Source organism: Nelumbo lutea, chromosome 1 (genome assembly GCF_056320005.1).
Source record: "Nelumbo lutea isolate HS-2025 chromosome 1, American lotus-T2T, whole genome shotgun sequence".
In the NCBI taxonomy this organism is placed as follows: Eukaryota; Viridiplantae; Streptophyta; class Magnoliopsida; order Proteales; family Nelumbonaceae; genus Nelumbo; species Nelumbo lutea.
This window is the reverse complement of record NC_142684.1, coordinates 42,593,079-42,613,453: the sequence shown is the minus strand read 5'-3', so window position 1 is coordinate 42,613,453 and position 20,375 is coordinate 42,593,079. Positions and strand designations below refer to the sequence as shown.

The 20,375-nt window shown below is 35.7% G+C and overlaps 1 protein-coding gene across 1 annotated transcript; it reads left to right on the top strand.

Moving 5' to 3' along the window:
- The first annotated feature begins 10,787 nt into the window (after positions 1-10,787).
- LOC148874414 (rho GDP-dissociation inhibitor 1-like) lies at positions 10,788-13,257 on the top strand. Its single transcript, XM_088963806.1, has 6 exons — positions 10,788-11,613; positions 11,724-11,790; positions 11,986-12,204; positions 12,309-12,433; positions 12,517-12,598; positions 12,880-13,257. Exons 1-5 carry the CDS (start codon positions 11,305-11,307, stop codon positions 12,595-12,597), a joined length of 801 nt encoding a protein of 266 aa, XP_088819932.1. The 5' UTR covers positions 10,788-11,304; the 3' UTR covers position 12,598; positions 12,880-13,257.
- The last annotated feature ends 7,118 nt before the right edge of the window (positions 13,258-20,375 follow it).

Here is a 20,375-nt window from a genome sequence, read left to right as displayed (position 1 = left end):
AATACATCTCTAATTGTAAGTGTTGAAAATGTAACTTCAATTATTACTTTCCACCTTATTTAATCCCCTCTCATTAAGTCTTATACTTAAAGGTATGAACTCCCATTTTCTCTTATTAAATCCTATATTTGTGTTATTTTTCACCAATAAGTGGTATTAATAAGATTTATGTCAAGTTTTTAACAATATAAACTCATATATTTTAAAACTGGCTAAAAAATAAAAACATTCTTCATCCAAGTGCTGGCTAAGAAATTCAACCATTTGAATCAAATTGATAAACTTATGAAGTCATAGTTAGGTAACAAAATTTTTAAAATAAAAATAAATATAGAAAATTACAAAAATATAAAAAAAGATAGAATTTATGATATTTTTATTAATCAAATTAAAAAAATAAATGTAATAAAAATAATTATTTTTATTGATAATGAAAACGAACTACATACTTTAGAACTAACCTAAAATGAAATTGTTTTACTATTTGGCAAAGATCAATAGTTCAACTTTTGGGTCAAACGTATTAATATTTAATGTCCAAAATAAATAATAAAAATAATAAAATATAAAAATACAAAAATGAAAAAGAAAACATAAATGTTGCAAAAAAAAAACATTCAAGCACACATATAATATTCATTAATTATGATATTAAATAAAAAGTAAGTGTGACATATTTGAATTATTTTTACGAAAAATGTAAACAAATATAGAAAATTTTGAATACATCTATAATTCTATATTTACACTACTATTAAAAATATAAATAAAATTGTAGAACTTTCTTTTGACTAAAATCAATGTTTTAAAAACTGACAAAAAATTAGAACCAATTTGGCTCCTAGTTTCTGAGTTAGCAGTTCAATTGTTGCTACAACACTATTTGCCCTCTTCTTACATCTCTCTAAATCTTTCTCATATTCCAAATAATTTGATTCATTTGTGTATCTCAGATTTTAATATAACATATGTGTTTGATATCTCATCTCTTGCATCACGTTTTCAATTTCTTCATTGGAGTTGTTTTATTTTTTTGTTACAATTTAAAAGGAATCATAGAAATAAGAAAACTCAAAATCAAAATAGAATAACTAAAAACCCTAACTAATTTTGGTCATTGGGAATAATTAAACAAGATTTGAGATATGAAAGTTTCTTTTATCATTTTTTTTTATTTTCTAATTTCTATTTTTAAAATAAATAAAAAATGGAATTAGTTTGAAAGAAACCCAAGAACCAGGTCAACATTTTAACGATTAAATTGTTTGGATTAACAGTTCTCTAACCATTTCAATGGTTTTTTTGTAAAATAGTGGTCTAGGGCTAAAACGGAACCGATGACCTGACTAGTTCCCAGGACAAAACGGTTCGATCATTCTTTTTGGTTCGATTTTTAAAAAATTAACTAAAATACTCAGTTTTGAATTTAGCCTCTATTTAACTGCAAGGTTTGAATTGTAAATTGAATTACTACTTTTCACCTCATTAAATTCCCTCTATTTAAATCTTACATTTTTAACAAATGAACAAATGAAAAAAGATTTGTAGTATATATAAAAGTGTGGATGCAGAGTGGAAGTATTTTTGGACTAAAATTACCCTCTATTTCTTTGTTTTTGTAAGGGTTGAAAATGTAACTTCAATTATTACTTTCCACTTCATTTAATTCCCTTTCATTAAGTCTTGCACTTAAAAGTATTAAGCAACTCCCATTTTCTCTTATTAAACCCTATATTTAAGTTATTTTTCACCAATAAATGATACTAATTAGATCTATGTCAATTTTTAATAATACAAACCCATATATTTTAAAATTGACTAAAAAAAACAAAAAAAAATTCTTTATCCAAGTGATGGCTAAGCAATTTAACCATTCAAATCAAATTGATAAGCCTATGAAGTCGAGTTAGGTAATGAAAATTTTAAAATAGAAATAAATATAGAAAATTATAAAAAATATAGAAAAAATTAGACACATTTATGATACTTTTATTAATCAAATTAAAAAAAAAACTAACTGTAATAAAAAGAATTAATTTTATTGATAATGAAAATGAAATACATACTTTAGAACTGAATAAAAATGAAATTATTTTACTATTTGGCTAAGATCAATACTTCAACTTTTGGGTCAAATGTATTAACATTTAATATCATAAATAAATAATAAAAATTAATGAAGTATAAAAATACAAAAATGAAAAAAAATACATAAATGTTGCAAAAAATCATTCATGCACATATATAATATTAATTAATAATTATATCAAATAAAAAGTAAGTGTGACATATATAATTATTTTTACATAGAAATATAAAAAAATATAGGAAAATTTGAACACACCTATATTTACATTACTATTAAAAATATAAATAAGATTGTGGAACTTTCTTTTGACTAAAATACTCATTTTTTAATTTAGTCTTTATTTAATTGTGAGGTTTAAATTGTAAATTGAAATACTACTTTTCACCTCATTCAATTCCCTCTATTTAAATCTTACATTTTTATAAATGAACAAAAAACACCAAAAAATAAAATATTATAAAAATAAGAGTCTAACCAAGTAGGTAGACCTATCAATGATACTTAAAACTGCACAACTTGATTTGATTATCACATATTTAGATGAAGTGTTTATGTAATTAGATTTGGATTTTGCAATATGCATCTGATTAATAATAAAAAGCAAAGGGCATATAAAAATAAAAATAAAATTATATATTTATAAAAATTTTTTGATACATTATTACTATTGTTATTATCATCTAGAATTACCACATGTAAAGCACGTACATGCTTACTAGTCTATTCAAAATGTGGCTATCATTGGAATAACAAGAATCAGCAGATAAGTAGTATTGAAAAGTCATTTTTTAATCAAAAGGGTACATATGTTCACAAATTGTTGCTTTGTTTTTTCCATCACGGCTTTGGTTTGAGACACCTTCTCCACAAGTAAGACGATTTATTGTTTCAATCATCTTAAACAAATAAAATGTTCACATGCTTAAACCCCCCTCCCATAAACCTATTAACCATAAATAGGGCTATCAATGAGTCAAGTAAACATGACAGAACTAAACTAAACCAACCCAATTATATAGGTCTAGGTTTGCATTACGTGTGCTGATTATAATTGGATTGAAATGGGTTTTAGTTTAGGGATGACAATTTTCCTCATCCTTGCCGAGTACTCGACCTCCTTGACTTGATGGGGTCGGGGATGGGGAATGAAGTCCCCACTCTGCCCTGACTCCTATGTATGATATATATATATATATATATATATATATATATGATTTTATATGATATTATTTATATTATATATCTATCAAAATATGTTTAAAATATTATTCATATTTTAAAATTTTATTTTCTTTTATTTAATTAAAAAATTTTAGGGATTCGGGTCCCTGTAGGGAACTTTCCTCCGTCAGGGATCAGGGATGGAGGACAATTTTTATCCCTAGTGGGAATTGAAGTAGGGGAAGGAGAATATGATCCCTACCCTATTGCCCACTCCTATTTTAGCTGTTCCAACCCAATTAAGACTTAAATTGATTATATATACAATTATACATTAGCATATTGTAAGTACATGTAGACAACCATCACTAAACCTGTGATAAGGAGGGTCATAATAATGCAAAGGTAACGATCACATACCTGCAATGAAGACTACATTCATTACTAGAGTTAGTACAAATTACACAATTGGTAATTGAAATCACAAAACTTTATGACTCCCAAAACCTTATAAAACCTACAATGATACTTGTGATGAACCTGCTTATCTTCTTATCAATAGCAATGTCACCCAGAACACATAACTGCAAGAAAAGACATTGTGATGATAGCGGCAAACATCACATTGCAACTAACGAATCACACGCTATCTCATTCATCCCATCACTTAACCTGACATTGCACGATGCCACTTAGGCAACGCCTAGCGCCACAACAATGATAGTCTATCTATGATGCCGCATGTAAATACTTAAGTGTTTTACAGAAGGGTGCCATCCCACGTGGCTATGTGTGAATTTTCAAAAAGTGCTATAACTATAAACATACTCACATGTGAACTCTAAAGATAGAGATTCTTAATCCTAAGAGACCTCATGGACATGTGGAAAAACCCTGAGTTGCTTACCCATTTTATGTCTAACAAATTATAACCACTTTTTTGGGACAAGAAAGTTTCCCTTTTGTCATTCCCCTTGTTCCCTTTTATAGCTAAACCTCTCCCTCTATAAATAAGAGAGGCTTAAATCCCTCCACATGAAATCACCTTAGGAGCACTACAAAAACCCAAGCAATCCAGCCTTTAGAGTTCCTTGTTACCTTGTCCTAGCCTATATCCTTACATCCTCTCCCACCTCCTCGGTAATCTACCATCTTTTAGGTAGACCTCCCTTGTAACATTATCTCACCACCCACACATATTACAAGGATACTCCTAGTATGATCTGATGCATGTCTTTGTCATAATGCTTATAATATTGTTATGTTATCATGTTCAACAAATTTGTAGGTTTATTGTCAAATTATAGGCTAAAAATATAATAATGTCTTATTAATCAGCCCAATAGTCCCAATTAATTATTGGGTTAGTTCTAGGCCTGTCATTACAAACCCTATAGGGTTTGTTTGACAATTGGTTCAACACATTTATTTATGAGTTCAAGTCAGGTATACTCTCACCCGAATCAAACCTGAACCTTTGAAAGAACAACTTACAAAGGCCAATGGACAAAAACACTACCAAATAAGCCAAGAAAAAGTTACAAATAATGATAACTACATATAAAAGTTAAAAGGGAAACTCTCTTTTCCCTAGAGAAGTACTATTATGAGCCAACATAGAGAAATTCCTCATACTCCAAAACATGAAACACTCTAAGCAATACACCGTAAATCGATCTCCTTTGATAGAAATGTTCAAAGAAATATAAATTATTTATAACTATAATCTTCTAAAACCAGCATATCTTGTCTCTTACAAACCCAAATTAATACATGTTTTTTCATTTATATATTATATATGTAATAACCAAAACCACTGGAAAGATGTCCATAAGTGGTTAAGTTGGTACCCAAAAGGGAAACTACTCACCAAAACCCTAACATATGCCTTGAAATTCAATCCACATAAATTTTTCAATAACTAAATTAAATAAATACTTCCAAGGTAACTAAACTAAATAAGCTTCTTCAATAGGCTTAATGTAATTATTTGACTGAGACATTACTTGGTATTATGGTATAATTTCAAGATAGCAAGTGTGAGAATGTATGTTCGAGTTTGAAAACAATTACTTTGTACCAAAAAAAATGCCATTGCCATAGTTTAGGACTGTATCCAATCTACCCCTCTAAAATCACTATTTAGGTGGTGTCCTAATTGGCTGAAGTTGCCACATTGATGCTTCCATAGCCAACGTCTTCGGACCGTATTAGCACATTGGCCATCTAAGCGGACACCTATGCCACTGAAGACCTCACAGAGAAGCAAAGTCCCACATGTACAAGGAGAAGCATCCTCGTTGGGGAAGGTAGATTCTCTTGAAGACCCCCCGTCATGGTAAATGACCTTTAACTCTCTGAACTCTAGCACTCTTTATCTCTTATTGTTCTCCTCACTTGGACCAGCTAGTCCTCAATAACGTGGCCCGATTAGCTTTATCACCTTATTATTGACTTGAGGGTTGGAGTGCCTTCTTGGGGACCTCATCCTCAGGCCTCTGATTCCTTTCTGTTTGTAGATCTCCTTGATGCACAACTTTGTCCTTCCACCTTGATTTCATCTACTTTGTAGGATTATCTACTACGTTTTCGGTTCAACACACCTAAGATCGTACATCAATCACTAGATAGTTGGGACAACATCAATCACCAGGTGGTCAGTAGCATAATCATCCAACTGAATCTAGAAGCCCTTTGAGGCCTTGTATTCGGTGACAACCTCTTCCTTTTCCTGAGTCACCCTCACCTCGTCCTCCTCCTTTGCCTTCTTTGCTCTCTCCCTTGTCTCCTTCAGTTCGTGAACACAACTCTTTAGCTTCTTAAGGCCATCCTCCTTGTCCTCCATGACTTTTTTTGCCTCGATAGGCTTTGCCTTCAGTTGTGCATTCTCAACCTCTCTTACCTTGGCTAATTGACGAAGGTTGCATATGTAGTCAACCAAACCAAGACCAACCACACAACTTGTGGAAAGAAAGGTGCCAATAAAAAAATGAAAGAAAAAAAAAACACTTACAACCATGGTCTGATGCAAGGCCGAACTCACCAAAAATTCGATAGTATGGCAGATGGCCTCCCTCTAGATCTCGGGTAACATAATGCCCTATGCAATCTTCTTAGCCACACCCTCAGTTCCCAAAGTATCTCCAGTTCAAACACTCTAGGTTGCCATGTAGATGACATCCTCCTTTCCTCCTCTGGTTACAGCTTGATCCTAAAGGCTCCCTTGTGGAGTTGATTGCTAACGATAGTGTTGAGGGGGCACCTCCTCAAAATCCACATTGACCATCACCTCTGAAGTCCTTGGCCTCTTTGACTGCCGAGTGGTACATTCCGTGGAACACTGTTGAGAGCTTGCACGGTAGTAACAATTGCCACCTTCCTCTGGGTTGTGGCCTACAAACACCTCATCTTCTTAGTGTTGACGCCGACCATATCTGTATTTGCACGACATGAAAGGGAGACAATCAACACTCAATAGAAAAGCTAAAAAGTGGATGTGAAAACCATGCCAAGTCAAATCTGACCAGTCGAGGGCCGCATCAGCCCGACATGGATCAACATGGCAGACAAGGTGTACTCCTAAACATGAACCCTCACAATTTGCCTCAAGGATGGCAGCCACCTTATCCTTTAACAACTCAGCTTTGGTCAGGGCCTTTTCTTTTGTCCTCATGATGACTAGCTCAAAAGGGAATGGCTAGTTGTCTCAGTGCCTCACGAAGAAGAAGCCCTCCTTCTAGTGTTTAACCAAGGAAGGGGCTTTGACAAGCACCTTGGTGTTCAACTGAGTTGACAAATAGTAATAGCCTTGTTGGTGTTTCTTTAAGTGAAGAAAATGTTTGAACATCGATAGGGTGATCTCTATGTCATGAATGGTACAATAACAAAGAAGCCCGACCAAGTACCAAAAGTTGTTTGACATTAGTTGGAAGGGTTGGACGTGGTGCCACCTCAGCACGGTCACAACACCCTAATCTAATGAAAACCTTAGGCCCATGATTAGATTGTGCTCATACACATATATCTTACCAAGATAGATTGAGGTCACCCTCTCACCTATCCCCAGAAACCTCAAGTCAAACTCTTTGGGAATGATATACTTTTCCCTGATCCGAATCATGTCTTCGGTTGATAGCTTATAGGGGGTCGAAGTGAAGTGCTCCCTAAACCTCAAAGGGGTGCCCTGCTCCTCTTCCTTTGACAGAATTCCAACATCAACATCGGCACTCCCCCTGACTTTGACCTCTTTAGGGACCTTAGTTGCCATAGCCTCGGTTGTGCCCTCACAAAACTCCTCGTTGGCCTGAGCCACATTGGCATCAGTTTCAGGAACCCTAACCTCGACGGCCTCCTATTGGGGCCTCAGCTCATGCTCACCCCCCCCCTCGGCGCGAGGTAAAGCTTCTAGAAATCAAAGAAAAGTAAGAAAAGGACAAGTGGAAGACATCTTACTAAGGTAAAGAAGAGCTTGAAACACTTGAAGCACCAAGGAAGGATGAACTGAAAATGACAAAGTAAATGGCTTGCCCCCTTCTCCTTATATAGAGGCAGCCAATAGTCAAGATCAAACCTGACCAACGGTCCAAATGTGCTATTGCACTCCGCATGCATGTAAGATTGGGAAGACAAAATGGTGTGACCATTGATTTATACAATCAACAGTAGAAATCTTGAACTAGCATGTCGGTTTGTTCACTAGTCCAACGAAGCTTTGACCAGCTAAAGAAATAAACTAAGTTCTCAGCTGAGCACTTCAAAAGTTCTTCAAATTTGGGTGGTGCCCTAGTTGGCCAAAGTTGCCACATGGATGCTTCCATGGTTAACATGTTTGGACTATGCAAGCACGCTGACCACCTATGTAGACAACTACATCATCGAAGACTTCGTAGAGAAGTAGAGTCCCAAACAGACAAGAAGAAGCGCCCTTTTGCTCTTTTATTGTTCTCCTCAACTCGAACCAGCTGGTCCTCTATGGCTTTGCTCGACTAACTTCATCCCTATTATTGACTTGAGCATCAGAGTGCCTTCCCGAAGACCTCATCCTCGGGCCTTTGATTCCTCTCTATTTGCAAATCTCCTCAGTGTATGACTTTGTCCTTCCACCTTGGCTTCGTCCAATTGACAAGATTATTTGTTATGTGTTCAATTCAACACACCTCGAATCGTACAACATCAATCACCAGGTAGCTAGGACAGCATTGGGTAATGACCTTTATGTTAGACAGTTTTTGTATGCCCTTAGCTTCAATCTGATTTGATGTACTTTTGTTATTTAGTGGAAATAAATAAAGTGCAGGTTTGATTCATGTTGTTTGGTTTAATACTGTGTAAAACCCTAAAACTGGACATTTATAGAGACTCGTGTTAGTTTTAAATGTTCACAGCCATTGGATAAGTCTGGGGAGATTTATCCTGCCAAGGCTGATATTGATGTGCCACCAAGTGTTGGGATGGCCTGTCTCAGCCACTAGGGTAAGACTCGAGGCACATGCAGTATGGGATTACTTGAATCCTTGAACCGGACCAGATTTTCAGTCTTGCCCTGGACCTTGGAGATAGATGGGCAAAACTGGAAAGTTACACCTGACCCCTAGACTCGATTATGACATTTCACTAGGTGTTGGATCAGGCTGCCTTTGATATGCCAATCAGTGAGATCCTTAGCGGGGATCAAAACCTGGGTATGTTGGGGCAGTTTGAGAATTCATCTGAGTGGGTGATCATAGTGACAGAATCAGCCACTTTGTCGGACAAAGGGTAATGATTGGGACTGCACTCTCTCTGATGGAAACCAAACTGCCGGCAGTTGATTTCAATCGTTGGAATTTTGTTTTGCAAAATTAATATATTTATATATATGTACGGTTTCAAATTATTTGCAAATGGTTTTAATTCCCGGGATCCATGTGAGAGGAGAGTGCGGCACTGTTCCTTGCAGCCGAGGGAGAGGTCCTCTCTTGTCAAGCAGTGCTTGATCATTAAGGGCTGAGAGGTTAAGTGTAAGACCATTGAGGATAATACCTGATTGGCTAATCTTGCACCTGCCCACAGTCCCTGGGTTTTTATAAGATGGCTTGGCCCAGGGACCACTTAATGTAAGTGTTGGGCCCATAGGGTCCATATGATGGACTCAAGGGGTTCATTGAGTTTTTCAGTGAATTTGGATGGGCCTTGAATTAAAGGCTGGACTGAACCCATGTGGCTGGTGTGTAGATCAATGCTTGGGTCCCACGCCATACAAAGAAGCCCAATTGGGCAGCAGATTGGAAAGTAATTAGACACTGAACACTTAATGGGCCAGAAGCCCATTTCAAGGTGGGCTAATATGATCATCCATCCTTGGGGCGAATCTGAGATTAATGTTAGTAAAAGGATTGGGCCTTTAGCCTTATCCACTCTTGGAGACCAAATTTAAATTAGATTTGAATCTGGTAACCTCCTAATAAGATCGGGAGTAAGCTAACTTTATATGCAGATAGGATTAAGATTATCCCCTATCCAAATACTGATTTGGATTGGGATAACTCCTAATTAGGAGGTTTCTTAATCCAGAAGAAAGGAGGAGAAACCCTAACAAAAAAAGAAAGAGAGAAATACAACAGATTTCAAACCAAGAGAAATCGCAAGAAAGGTTCCTGCGAATTGAGATTAGATCTCATACTCCAAAAAAAAAAAAAAAGGCAGTTCAGCCTTTTCGCCTTTAGAGTTCTCCTCCTACCGCCGCCATCTCCTTTGCAAGATTAGATCTTTGCAGAAAAGAAAGTCAAGAAATCTGTTCTTGACATCAGTCTTGCAAGAAAGACTGAAATAGATTCACTGTTTAGTGCTTCTAGAGGATACTTGCGAAGGATCTAGTGTGTAGGACGCACCCTGCTGGTTCTGTTCCATCCACAGCTGTGTCATCTTCAGCAGGAACGGATCTTGGAGCATTCTTTGGGCGTGAACACTAACTTTGGGAGATAGTGCTTCTCCGGATCAGGTATATTCCTCCCATTTGTCTTTTGGTACAGATCTGGTTTGATTATGGTTCAAGTAGGATCCTTGAATATTGTATTCTAAATTTAGGGAATATGATTCCTAGTTGGGAGAAGGTAGGAAAATTTTTGAAATTCGCCCACCCATTTCGCAACCTTTATGGTGTCCATTAGATAGATCCTACCATTCTTTCACTTTAGGCCCTTTTCCATACTCAATGATGAAAGCAACCCAACATTTTGTAAATGTAGCCTTCTTTGTAGAACAGTAGAAGTATATCTCTAAAATCATTATAACATAGTGTAGTGGTTTTAGAGGTTTATGAATTGACAAAAGAAATGAGAAGATAAGAGTTCATGATTTATATAGACTTAATTTTGTTATTTTTAATCAATTGTTTCATGGGTTGGGTGGGAAGTGGGGAAGGGGGAGGTAGTTAAAGGGATACATCCTATTTGCTTACCATCTTATCATTTATTTTCATTTTTTTCTCTCAAAGAAACATCCATTATGAATTACTTGAGTGTATATATGTATGGATATGTATAGAAATTGAGAGAGAGAGAGAAACTGTTCATCTCGTGAACAAGAACTAATTCACTAAGTTCACTCTTGTTTCTCTACATGCAACTTACGCATGATAATAATAATAATAATAATAATAATAATAATAATAATAATAATAATAATAATAATAATAATAATAGTCATCCATTCTCAACCCAAAATATAAAGTATAAACAATCCAAAAAGAGAGAGAGAGTTTACCCTCTGCGACCTGCCTTCCCAAATTTAGCGGTTTCTCCTCCAAACTTGGTCATCTTCTAACTGCTGTTTTCCTTCAGATAAGGTGCCCCCTCCAACTCCAACACTAGCCGGCACCCACCCTCAAAAACAACGAAACCCCATCACCTTCATCCTCCTCAGAGAGAGAGAGAGAGAGAGAGAGAGAGAGAACCAGCCAAATAGCCTCTTTGGGGGAGATAAGAGGGCAGACGTTGAACAAAGATTTGTTCTTCTCTGTTTTCTCCTCTCTTTCCCTTTCTGGTTTTGCTTTTTTTGGGTTTGTTTTCTGCAAAATGTCGGCTGTTATGGGAGCTCTCTCTGGCTCCAAGGATATTCCCTTCAATCCTACTGGAATGGAGAAAGAAGGGGAGAAGAGCATCACGAAAAGCAACAACTGTGCACAACAGGGAGAGCTAGCTGATGAGGATGAAACAGAGAACCTCAGTAGGAAGTTCAGCTCTGCTTCTCTGTCTTCTACAGAGAATGACGATGATGGCATCGATGATGTAGATGATGAAGACGACGACGCCAAGTCGAAAGCTGAGAAAGAATTAGACCTTGGGCCTCAGTTCAGCCTCAAAGAACAGATGGAAAAAGACAAGGTCTCATGATGGTCTTTTTTTCTTACTGGTTTTTCCCTTGTTTTTCTTGTCTGCATTCTCCATTTTCTTAAATGGGTACCCTTTGCTAATATGAATAGTTTATATTTTAGGATGATGAGAGTCTGAGGAGATGGAAAGAACAACTTCTTGGAAGTGTGGATTTATCTGCAGTTGGAGGTATGCAAATCCTATCCTGTAATTAGAATTCTGTAGATTCTTTTCTCTCAGAGACCCAGTTGAGAATTTTTATTACACCCAAGTTCTAGTTCAAATTCGGTACAACATTTCATTAATTAGAGTGAATTTTGTCGTTCCTGCAGTATTTGATTTCTCAAGCAGATCTGTCACTTTTTTTTCTTGGAATTTGAACAGAAAATGCAGAACCAGAAGTTAAGATTCTGAGCCTCACAATCCTGTCACCAGGCCGGCCAGATCTGGTCTTACCAATTCCATTTGCTTCAAATTCTAAGGGCTGTGCATTTGTCCTCAAGGACGGAAGCCGCTACAGACTGAAGTTCTCCTTCATTGTCTCCAATAACATTGTCTCTGGGCTCAAGTATAGAAACACTGTCTGGAAGACTGGTGTCAGAGGTAGAAATTTCCATTTCTCCATTCATTGTCGTTTAATTCTGTAATCTTTCTTCTTCTGGTCTGAGTTTTCTTCCTCTAAAATGTTGTTGATCAATTCTTGACAGTGGAGAATACAAGAGTGATGCTAGGAACTTTCAGTCCTCAGCAAGAGCCATACACTTATGAACTAGAAGAAGAGACCACTCCTTCTGGTATGTTTGCTAGGGGTTCATACTCTGCAAGAACCAAGGTAAATACCCCAACAGAAATCAGGCATCTTTTAAATAGAAGCTGCTTAATTTCTTAACACCCATTTTCTTCTCTGTGTTTCAGTTTGTAGATGATGATGGCAAGTGTTATTTGGACATGAATTACAGCTTTGAAATCAGAAAGGATTGGCCATCACCCTCTTGAGGTTTTCATCTTCTCCCTGCAGTTCAGTCATGGTAGCTTGGGACTGTACTAAATGACCAATTTAGAGAAGTTTCTTCCATTTTAAAGCTGCAACCCAACTGGGTGAATTTATTATAACCCATTTCTTCAGTAGGATGGTTAGGACAGAGTTGGTGATTGAAGCAAAATGGGTAGTTAATTTAGATAGAATTTGTATATGAAGTTCTGTTCTGAATTCTTTGGAACACAAGGGCTCTTATGATCTATTGTTTCTTGTTTTTCCATGGGGAATGTTTGGTCCAGTGTTGAATCTACCTTCTGAAGTTGAAGCTCCTAAAGATGCAAGGCTGTTTGATGGCATTGAAGCACCATGACCTGCATGCCTCTTCAGTGCTTCCTCTCTTTCTTTATTTCGAGTTTCTATTGTGTACAACATGCTTGCTTATTCTGCTAGTTGGTTTGTTTCTTTGTTTGTTTGTTTGTTCCTCACCTTGTGTGTCATGACTTGGGCATTTACTTCTACAGTTCTACTGTGGGGTTAGTACTATAGCCAGTAAGAAACGCCCCTTAGAATTGAATAATTACTCTTTACAAGGACGAACATGAGATGATAACTTTATGAGCTTGGAGCCCACATGATAAGGCCTGATAATCAGTAATGTTACAGTTCCTTTTCCTCTCTCTCTCTCTCTCTCTCTCTCTGATCAGTCATTTCCTGGGTGGTCCAAGGACCCTTTTTCTACAAGGACTCAGGCCTTGTGAATTTGAATAAAGGAGTGGGAAAAAGCATGTAGTGAGACTCAGAGAGGCTCAGGTTCAAAATTTGATGAATGGGAAAAGGGACTTGGGCCGGTCCAGGCTGCATTGTTTTCCCATTCACGGTTTCACTGTCTGCAGGACGGACGGCCCATCAATCTGGAAAGTGGACTGTCAGTTTTTGGGCTGCCCACTACCCCAAAGTTCACACTTATCCATAAAAAGAAAAGGAAAAAAAAATAAGAAAAGAAAAACTGGACCCCAAACCCAAAGAGAAAGGGCAACCAAACAACACTAAGATGTTTTTTTCTTTTTTCTTTTTTTTTTGTAATTAACAAGTTTGCATACAATTTTACTATTTCCACTCTTCCTACGAATTTTGACTCAGTAAAGTGGATCATGACCTTTAAATTAAAACGAATTACCCCCAACCAATAGAGACCCCACTGGTATGAAGAATTTTGAAAGAAATGTTACAGTGAGGACGCTCCTTCATCGTCAGATTGGGATGCTACTGAACTGGCATGCGATCGCCTACAGCTACAGGGGAATCAGGGTCCACCAAACCATTAATTCGGTATTTGGGCCCCATATTAAAATATGGGCTAAAGACCTAGAAAAGAAAATTATTTGATGATTGGAGCTAGATATCTATAATTTAAAGATCCTCCTTTTGTGATAATAAGGTGACTGGTAAATAAGGCCCGTGATGCTAGCATACTTGCTATCTGCATCAATTCAAATCCGCCAAGGTTTGGGCCCACTGGTGATACTATCAAAGTTGAGGTGTTGAGACACGAAAGTTATGAAAGACTTCCGTATGATTTTTTCAGTCAATCAGGTGGACATTTTTCTCTTGGAAAAGAGAAATGAAAATGAAAAGCCCAATAAGGACGGGAAGATGTACTTGGGAGTTGGGCCCACCATACTGACGCGATCATTATTGTTTTTAATCCGTCGTTGATCCAGCCCAGCCGGTTGGACCCTATTTACTAGTTTCAATGGTTGACCATTGACCCATCTAACCTGATAAATGGGTTAGTTGATTATTTTTTGTATTATTTAGTTATTTTAAATTTTGAGACATTTATGATTTGAATCCATAGATTTTTATTGTTGCAAAGGCCGGGTTTTAAAATACTGAACGTGATAAGTAGATGCACAACATTCTTTTTGTGTGTTAGAAGAGAGAGAAATAAAGATTTAGGTTCAAGGTACAGTTGGAATGGGCGTCAATTCGGAATTGATGTCAATTTGTGAGGTGCATTTGTGTGTAGAATGAGGGGTTTTTGACATTTTAAATGTTTATAGCTCTTTAGTGAAAATTAGAAATCTACATTGGATCTGTTTGTACTTATCCATTTTTTTGTTTCCTTTTTCTTCTCTAAAATAATTAGATCAATAAAACTAAAAAAAATAAAGATATCATTTTAGGTTCAAAGTACAGTTGGAATGGATTTGTGTGTAGAATGAGGGGTTTTTGACATTTTAAATGTTTATAGCTCTTTAGTGAAAATTAGAAATCTACATTGGGTCTGTTTGTACTTATCCATTTTTTTGTTTCCTTTTTCTTCTCTAAAATAATTAGATCAATAAAACTAAAAAAAATAAAGATATCATTTTAGGTTCAAAGTACAGTTGGAATGGATTTGTGTGTAGAATGAGGGGTTTTTGACATTTTAAATGTTTATAGCTCTTTAGTGAAAATTAGAAATCTACATTGGGTCTGTTTGTACTTATCCATTTTTTTGTTTCCTTTTTCTTCTCTAAAATAATCAGATCAATAAAACTAAAAAAAATAAAGATATCATTTTAGGTTCATGTCTTAAAAACCAATCGTGAATTCTTGCCCACATGAACCCTACCTACACCTACCACGTATCACCACGGTTGCACATTGAGAACATTTTTGTATAAACTGAGTTAAATGTTGAATTGTTTTTTTAGCCCCCGAATTTTCATTTGGGACAAAGACCGACTCTGAACTTATTTATTGTGCTCCATAGTAAAGATAAAATTGTGAAAATGTCTATTTTATGTTTTTATACTTTTATCTTTTCCTTTATCTACAATTTTCTGTGTTTTATTGTATTTTCTCTTGTTCTTTTGCAATTCTCTATTTTTTGTATATTTGTGTGTGTGCATATATATATATATATATATATATATATATATATATATATATATATATATATATATATATATATATATATATTTTTGCAATTTTTTGTTTTTTATATTTTGTGTTATTTTCCACTTTTCTTCTTTTCTTGTTGCATTTTTTTCTGTCCCTGAAAACTAGGGTTGCAGTCTATAATTTACTCTTTTTTTCCTTCTTAACTGATGGTTTAATGGTTCCGCCATTCACCTTGAATATTTTAACATAAAATCTTTTGGTAATCCCTAGTATATTTAACATATAAACAAAATAAAGAAAATGGGAGGGTTGCAACTTGGGTGGATTCAAGAAGAGCATTTTTTTAACAAGTTTAAATGGTCCTACCCCAAGGGCCTTTCCCAATTGACTTTAAATTCATCTTTTTCTTTCTTTTCTTCCTTCAAGTTTAAATTGATATTATTATTATTATTATTATTTTTTTTTTTTTGGGGGGGGGGGGGGGGGGAGCTGGGGGAATCAAAGTGACTGTGGTGAGGTCCAATGACATTAATGGGGAGAGCCTATAATTTTGCAGATTTGATCCCATGCCTCCATATTTGAAGAAATGTTAAGTGAGAGTTGTTGGGACCAATGACCTTACCTAAGAGAGGGGGGAGGGGGTGAATTGGGTAGAGCTTTAAAAATTAAATTCTTTGACTAAAACCAAGTTAAGCTCAAACTCTTCCCCTAAAATTGAAGTTAAAACTTTTTGATAATTAGAATCAATATGCACCTAAATAAAGGCTTAGTGAGTTAAGTTCAATAGTTAATCAAGATATTGATCTCAATGAGTAACATAACTATTGAACATGAGTTGTAACTACAAAAACAAATAAGCAATCTAATAGCAAGAGTTGCAATTAAGGTCACAAATATAAATAGTAAGAACAAATAACTACTGACAAGATGATAGCAGTTGAGACATGCAAATACTACAACCTGCTATCTGGTTTGTGGTAATGTAGTTAAACAAATAAAATAAACATTGAAATTAAATTAAATCCAGAAATATAAATGGACGATTGAATATAAATGAACATTAAAAGCAAATGCCATATGCATTGTAGCTGGAGAGAGAGGACTAACCACAAGAGAAGGACCAGCTACAAGATGGGAGCTAAGATAAAGACCAACTATCCAAGTTGAATCAACTTAAGATTCAAGAACATGTTAGATATTATAGGAATCTCAAGAACAAATTAACTGTTGAAAGTAAACATAGTTGAATAATAAATGAACAATAAAGATAAGCAATTGTAAAGAAATAAATGTAAAATAGTTAATGTAAATGGTTAACAGATGGAAGATGCTAGTAGATAAAGCCCAAATTGCTGAACCAAGAAGCTAGTGCAGTTAATAAAGTTAGTGAGGTTAGTAGGTTAATAACTGCACTAGATGATCTCTTGTATCTTATAGATCTAAAGAAAAAGAAACAAAGTAAGCAATGATTGCAAGATCTCAAGTTATTGTGGTTATGAGAGAATGTTAGTAAATTTAGTGAACAAATAAATTGAAAAGCTTGAAGAAAATAAAAGCACATACATAAGTACACAAAATTTTAATAAAGGTTTGGCAAACCTTGCCTATGTCCTCTACCTCAAACCATCACTAAAGATTTTCACTAATTAGCTAGACTTTCTGGGTGCCACCAAAGCTTTTTACAACCTTTAGGGCTTCATATGTTCCTATAAGACCTAAACCAATTGGACTTCGTGGGTACAAACAAGACTTAACCAGTAAGACTTCTGGGTGCCTATAAGACCTTGTGTAGTTAGGCTTAATAGAGGTGCCGACAAGACCTTAATGGTGCCCAAAAACTTTGAACACCTACCTGCTTATAGATGCTCTGAATGGGTAGATATAACAATAAAAGCACAAACTATTCAATTACTACAGTTGCTCTATAAATGCTCAACTTAGTAAAGAGATCTACAACTGTAAGGGAATACACTTACATAATACGGACCTTGAAACAGCAAAGCTCACCCAGTAAGATTGCCGTGGATGTAACCTAATGTAACTTCATTCATAAAGACCCAAAGTCAAAGGCAAAGCTCAGGGAATCAACAACTAAAAGAATGATTAAGTGTAATCAGAGTATGTCTCCCCCCTAAAGTGACGTAATAGGCGCATGTGAACATAGGAATCAGAGCAAATTCCACACATCACAGCCTGACATGTGTTACCATCCCAATGATGCCATGATTCAAACCCATAACCATTCGAAGAATATTCTAGAATTCTTGATTCATGCACATTCCCAAAGAAACCTTACTTTTTCCTATAAATAGTCAGACTCCTAGCACAATAAGGGACTTTTCCAAAGTATCCTAGACTCGGTTTAACCTTTGCATTCTACTTGTCTCTAGAACTTAGACCGTCCTCACACTGCATATACTAAAAACAACTATACAATATAAACAAGAAAAGCACAAGTTGTTTTTACAAACTTGATTTTAATCTCGTGCTTCTTGTTTTTGAATCAAGCAAAATTGCTCTATTTGTAGATGCCATGATTGGTTGATTCTACATTTTTGGATAGTCAACTATGTCTTATAGTCAGGCTGAACTTACCTCAGTTGTCATAGTTAGTCAATTATACATTTCTAAGTAGTTGACTACCCTACGGAGCATGATCAATCTTGCCTAACAAAAAACCAACATTTAGAATCTTTGGAAATTCTTATTCAAAGGTTTGGGATATCTTAATTTCGTTGACTTTCAATATGTATTTTTCTAATTATGATCACTTGTTTAAATTCAAGAAAGCCTAAGAACCAAAACTATTCTAGCCATTGATTTCTAAGGTTATCTATATTGAGTTCAGTTTTGTTGAGTATCAAGAAAGTGCATCATATGCAACTGATTGAATCAAGATCCTAAAACATTGACACATTTTGAGCACAACTTGATGTAGCTTTCTCCTCAATGAATTATTGTAATAGTTAACATTTAAGTAGCTCCAAAATTATTTAAGTTTTTTAGCAACCTTGATATTCTTAAATTGCTTGAAACATCCTCACTTGGAGAGATGTGGTGATGGTGTAGAGATCATGTAGCTTAAGCAGATAACTCAATAAAGCTTCCATTTCATCATCTTTGGTAGCATTATTGATTTAATGTATTTTTGGCAGAAAGAAGCTTACTAAAGATTACCACACTTAATTACAATACTAGTCAAGACTAATGTGATGCATGAGCTTTATTTATAAGAAAAATTGATGATGAATCTCTATGACATTTCGAAGTATGTATACTTTATCCAATTACAATCTAAGTTATACTTTAGCGAGAGTGGCCAATCTAAGTTATACTTCTGACTTCCATTTTTTATGCACATGCCTAGCAACGACAACCCCCTCTACCTCTAGTCACTCTCTCTCTCTTTCTCTCCTTGATATTCTCGATGGCACAAATCCCTCAGCTGCCAATGGGAATACATAAGCACATTTTGGTGCCGTTTGGAGTGTGAAACTCAATGATAGGGAAAGGGAGAGAGATGGGGTTTTGCTTTGATTGCTTCGGTGGAGAGTTTGAGGAGAGTATAGGTGGAGAAATGAGGAAGAAGATCGATTGGTTGGCTTCCTTGGAAGCTCGAGCCAAAGTAACCGAAGCTGCTCAGAGAGAAATCTGTAGTAGAAAAAGCATCAACTGTGACATGGTAACTATTGAAGAGAAAAACACATTGAAGTTGTTGAAGGAGAAGGAAAACCATCGGGGAAGAGCAGATCTCTTGCTTTACAATGGATCTCCAATGGTCTGGTAACTGCTAAAGAGAAAAACACAATGGAGCTATTGAAGAAAAAGGAAAACCGTCGGGGCAAAGCATCTCTCCTGTTTTATGGTGGGTTTCCGATAACTTGGTAACTGTTGAAGAGAAAAAACATATTGGAGCTATTGAAGGAGATGGAAAGATAATCACTCAGGCTTCCATTTCTGATGTAAATGCCCAGCAAAGCTTCCCCTATCCTCACTCAAATCCGGCGAAGTCTGGGTTTCTAGGTGGAACTCTTCGGTGACCTCCTTGATTTACATCCATCTCTCTCTCGCTCCCCTATGAAAGTCCTAATCAATGGAACTTGTTGTCAGTGGGTTTTCTGGGTTTCTGTGTATTTCTAGGTGGAACTCTTCGACAACCTCCCTCCAAGTAAATCTTGTCCATCCAATTCTCCTCCTCCAATAAACAAGCAAACTAGACCCAACTGATTGTTGGCCTCTTGGAAGAGCTTGTTCGATAAGGTTGATCTTTAGGTCTTCTCCCACTTTGTAATTTGGTATCTATAGCCCCATTTTTGCCCAGGCATCCATAAACTCCATTGACCACTTATAGTTTTAGATGAGGAACATGCCTGCGTTCAAGCTTGTCTAGCTTCGTATGAACAATAAATTTTTTCAATTAGGTAAATGAGGAAGAAACCAAGGGCAAAAGGTATATCTCATCATTTCCATTTTTATTTAATGACGATGACAATTGACAAAAACAATAGGGGTGGCTTAAGACAATAGTTAAACAGTAAGGGTATAGTTTGTCAATTAGCTAAACAGTAGAGATAGTTTAAGAAATTTCCCATATGAAAAAAACCTCATCTTATAACAATTTTATAAACAACCTTTGTATTTTGACCTAATGAACACCTTCTTTATAGTTTTGAAAAAAAAGTACCTCATTCCCTTGACTTTTTAGCAGCAAGGGCATTAAATTATCAAAATACCCTTGTCATTGTTAAGGCATTATTGTACACAATTTATAGTTTTAACTTTATCCTCCACTAATTTATTTTTCTACAGAACTTTCAAAGAGTAAATGTCCTACTTTTTTTGGATGAAGGTAAAAAGGCTAAAGTGAAGTAAAAGGAAAAAAACATTTTTCAAGGTATTTTAGTAA

Coding starts and splice junctions, on each gene's coding strand:
- LOC148874414 (XM_088963806.1), top strand. CDS start 11,305: ATGTCGGCTGTTATGGGAGCTCTCTCTGGCTCCAAGGATATTCCCTTC. Junction 11,791..11,985: donor GGATTTATCTGCAGTTGGAG/GTATGCAAATCC, acceptor GAATTTGAACAG/AAAATGCAGAACCAGAAGTT. Junction 12,205..12,308: donor CTGGAAGACTGGTGTCAGAG/GTAGAAATTTCC, acceptor AATTCTTGACAG/TGGAGAATACAAGAGTGATG.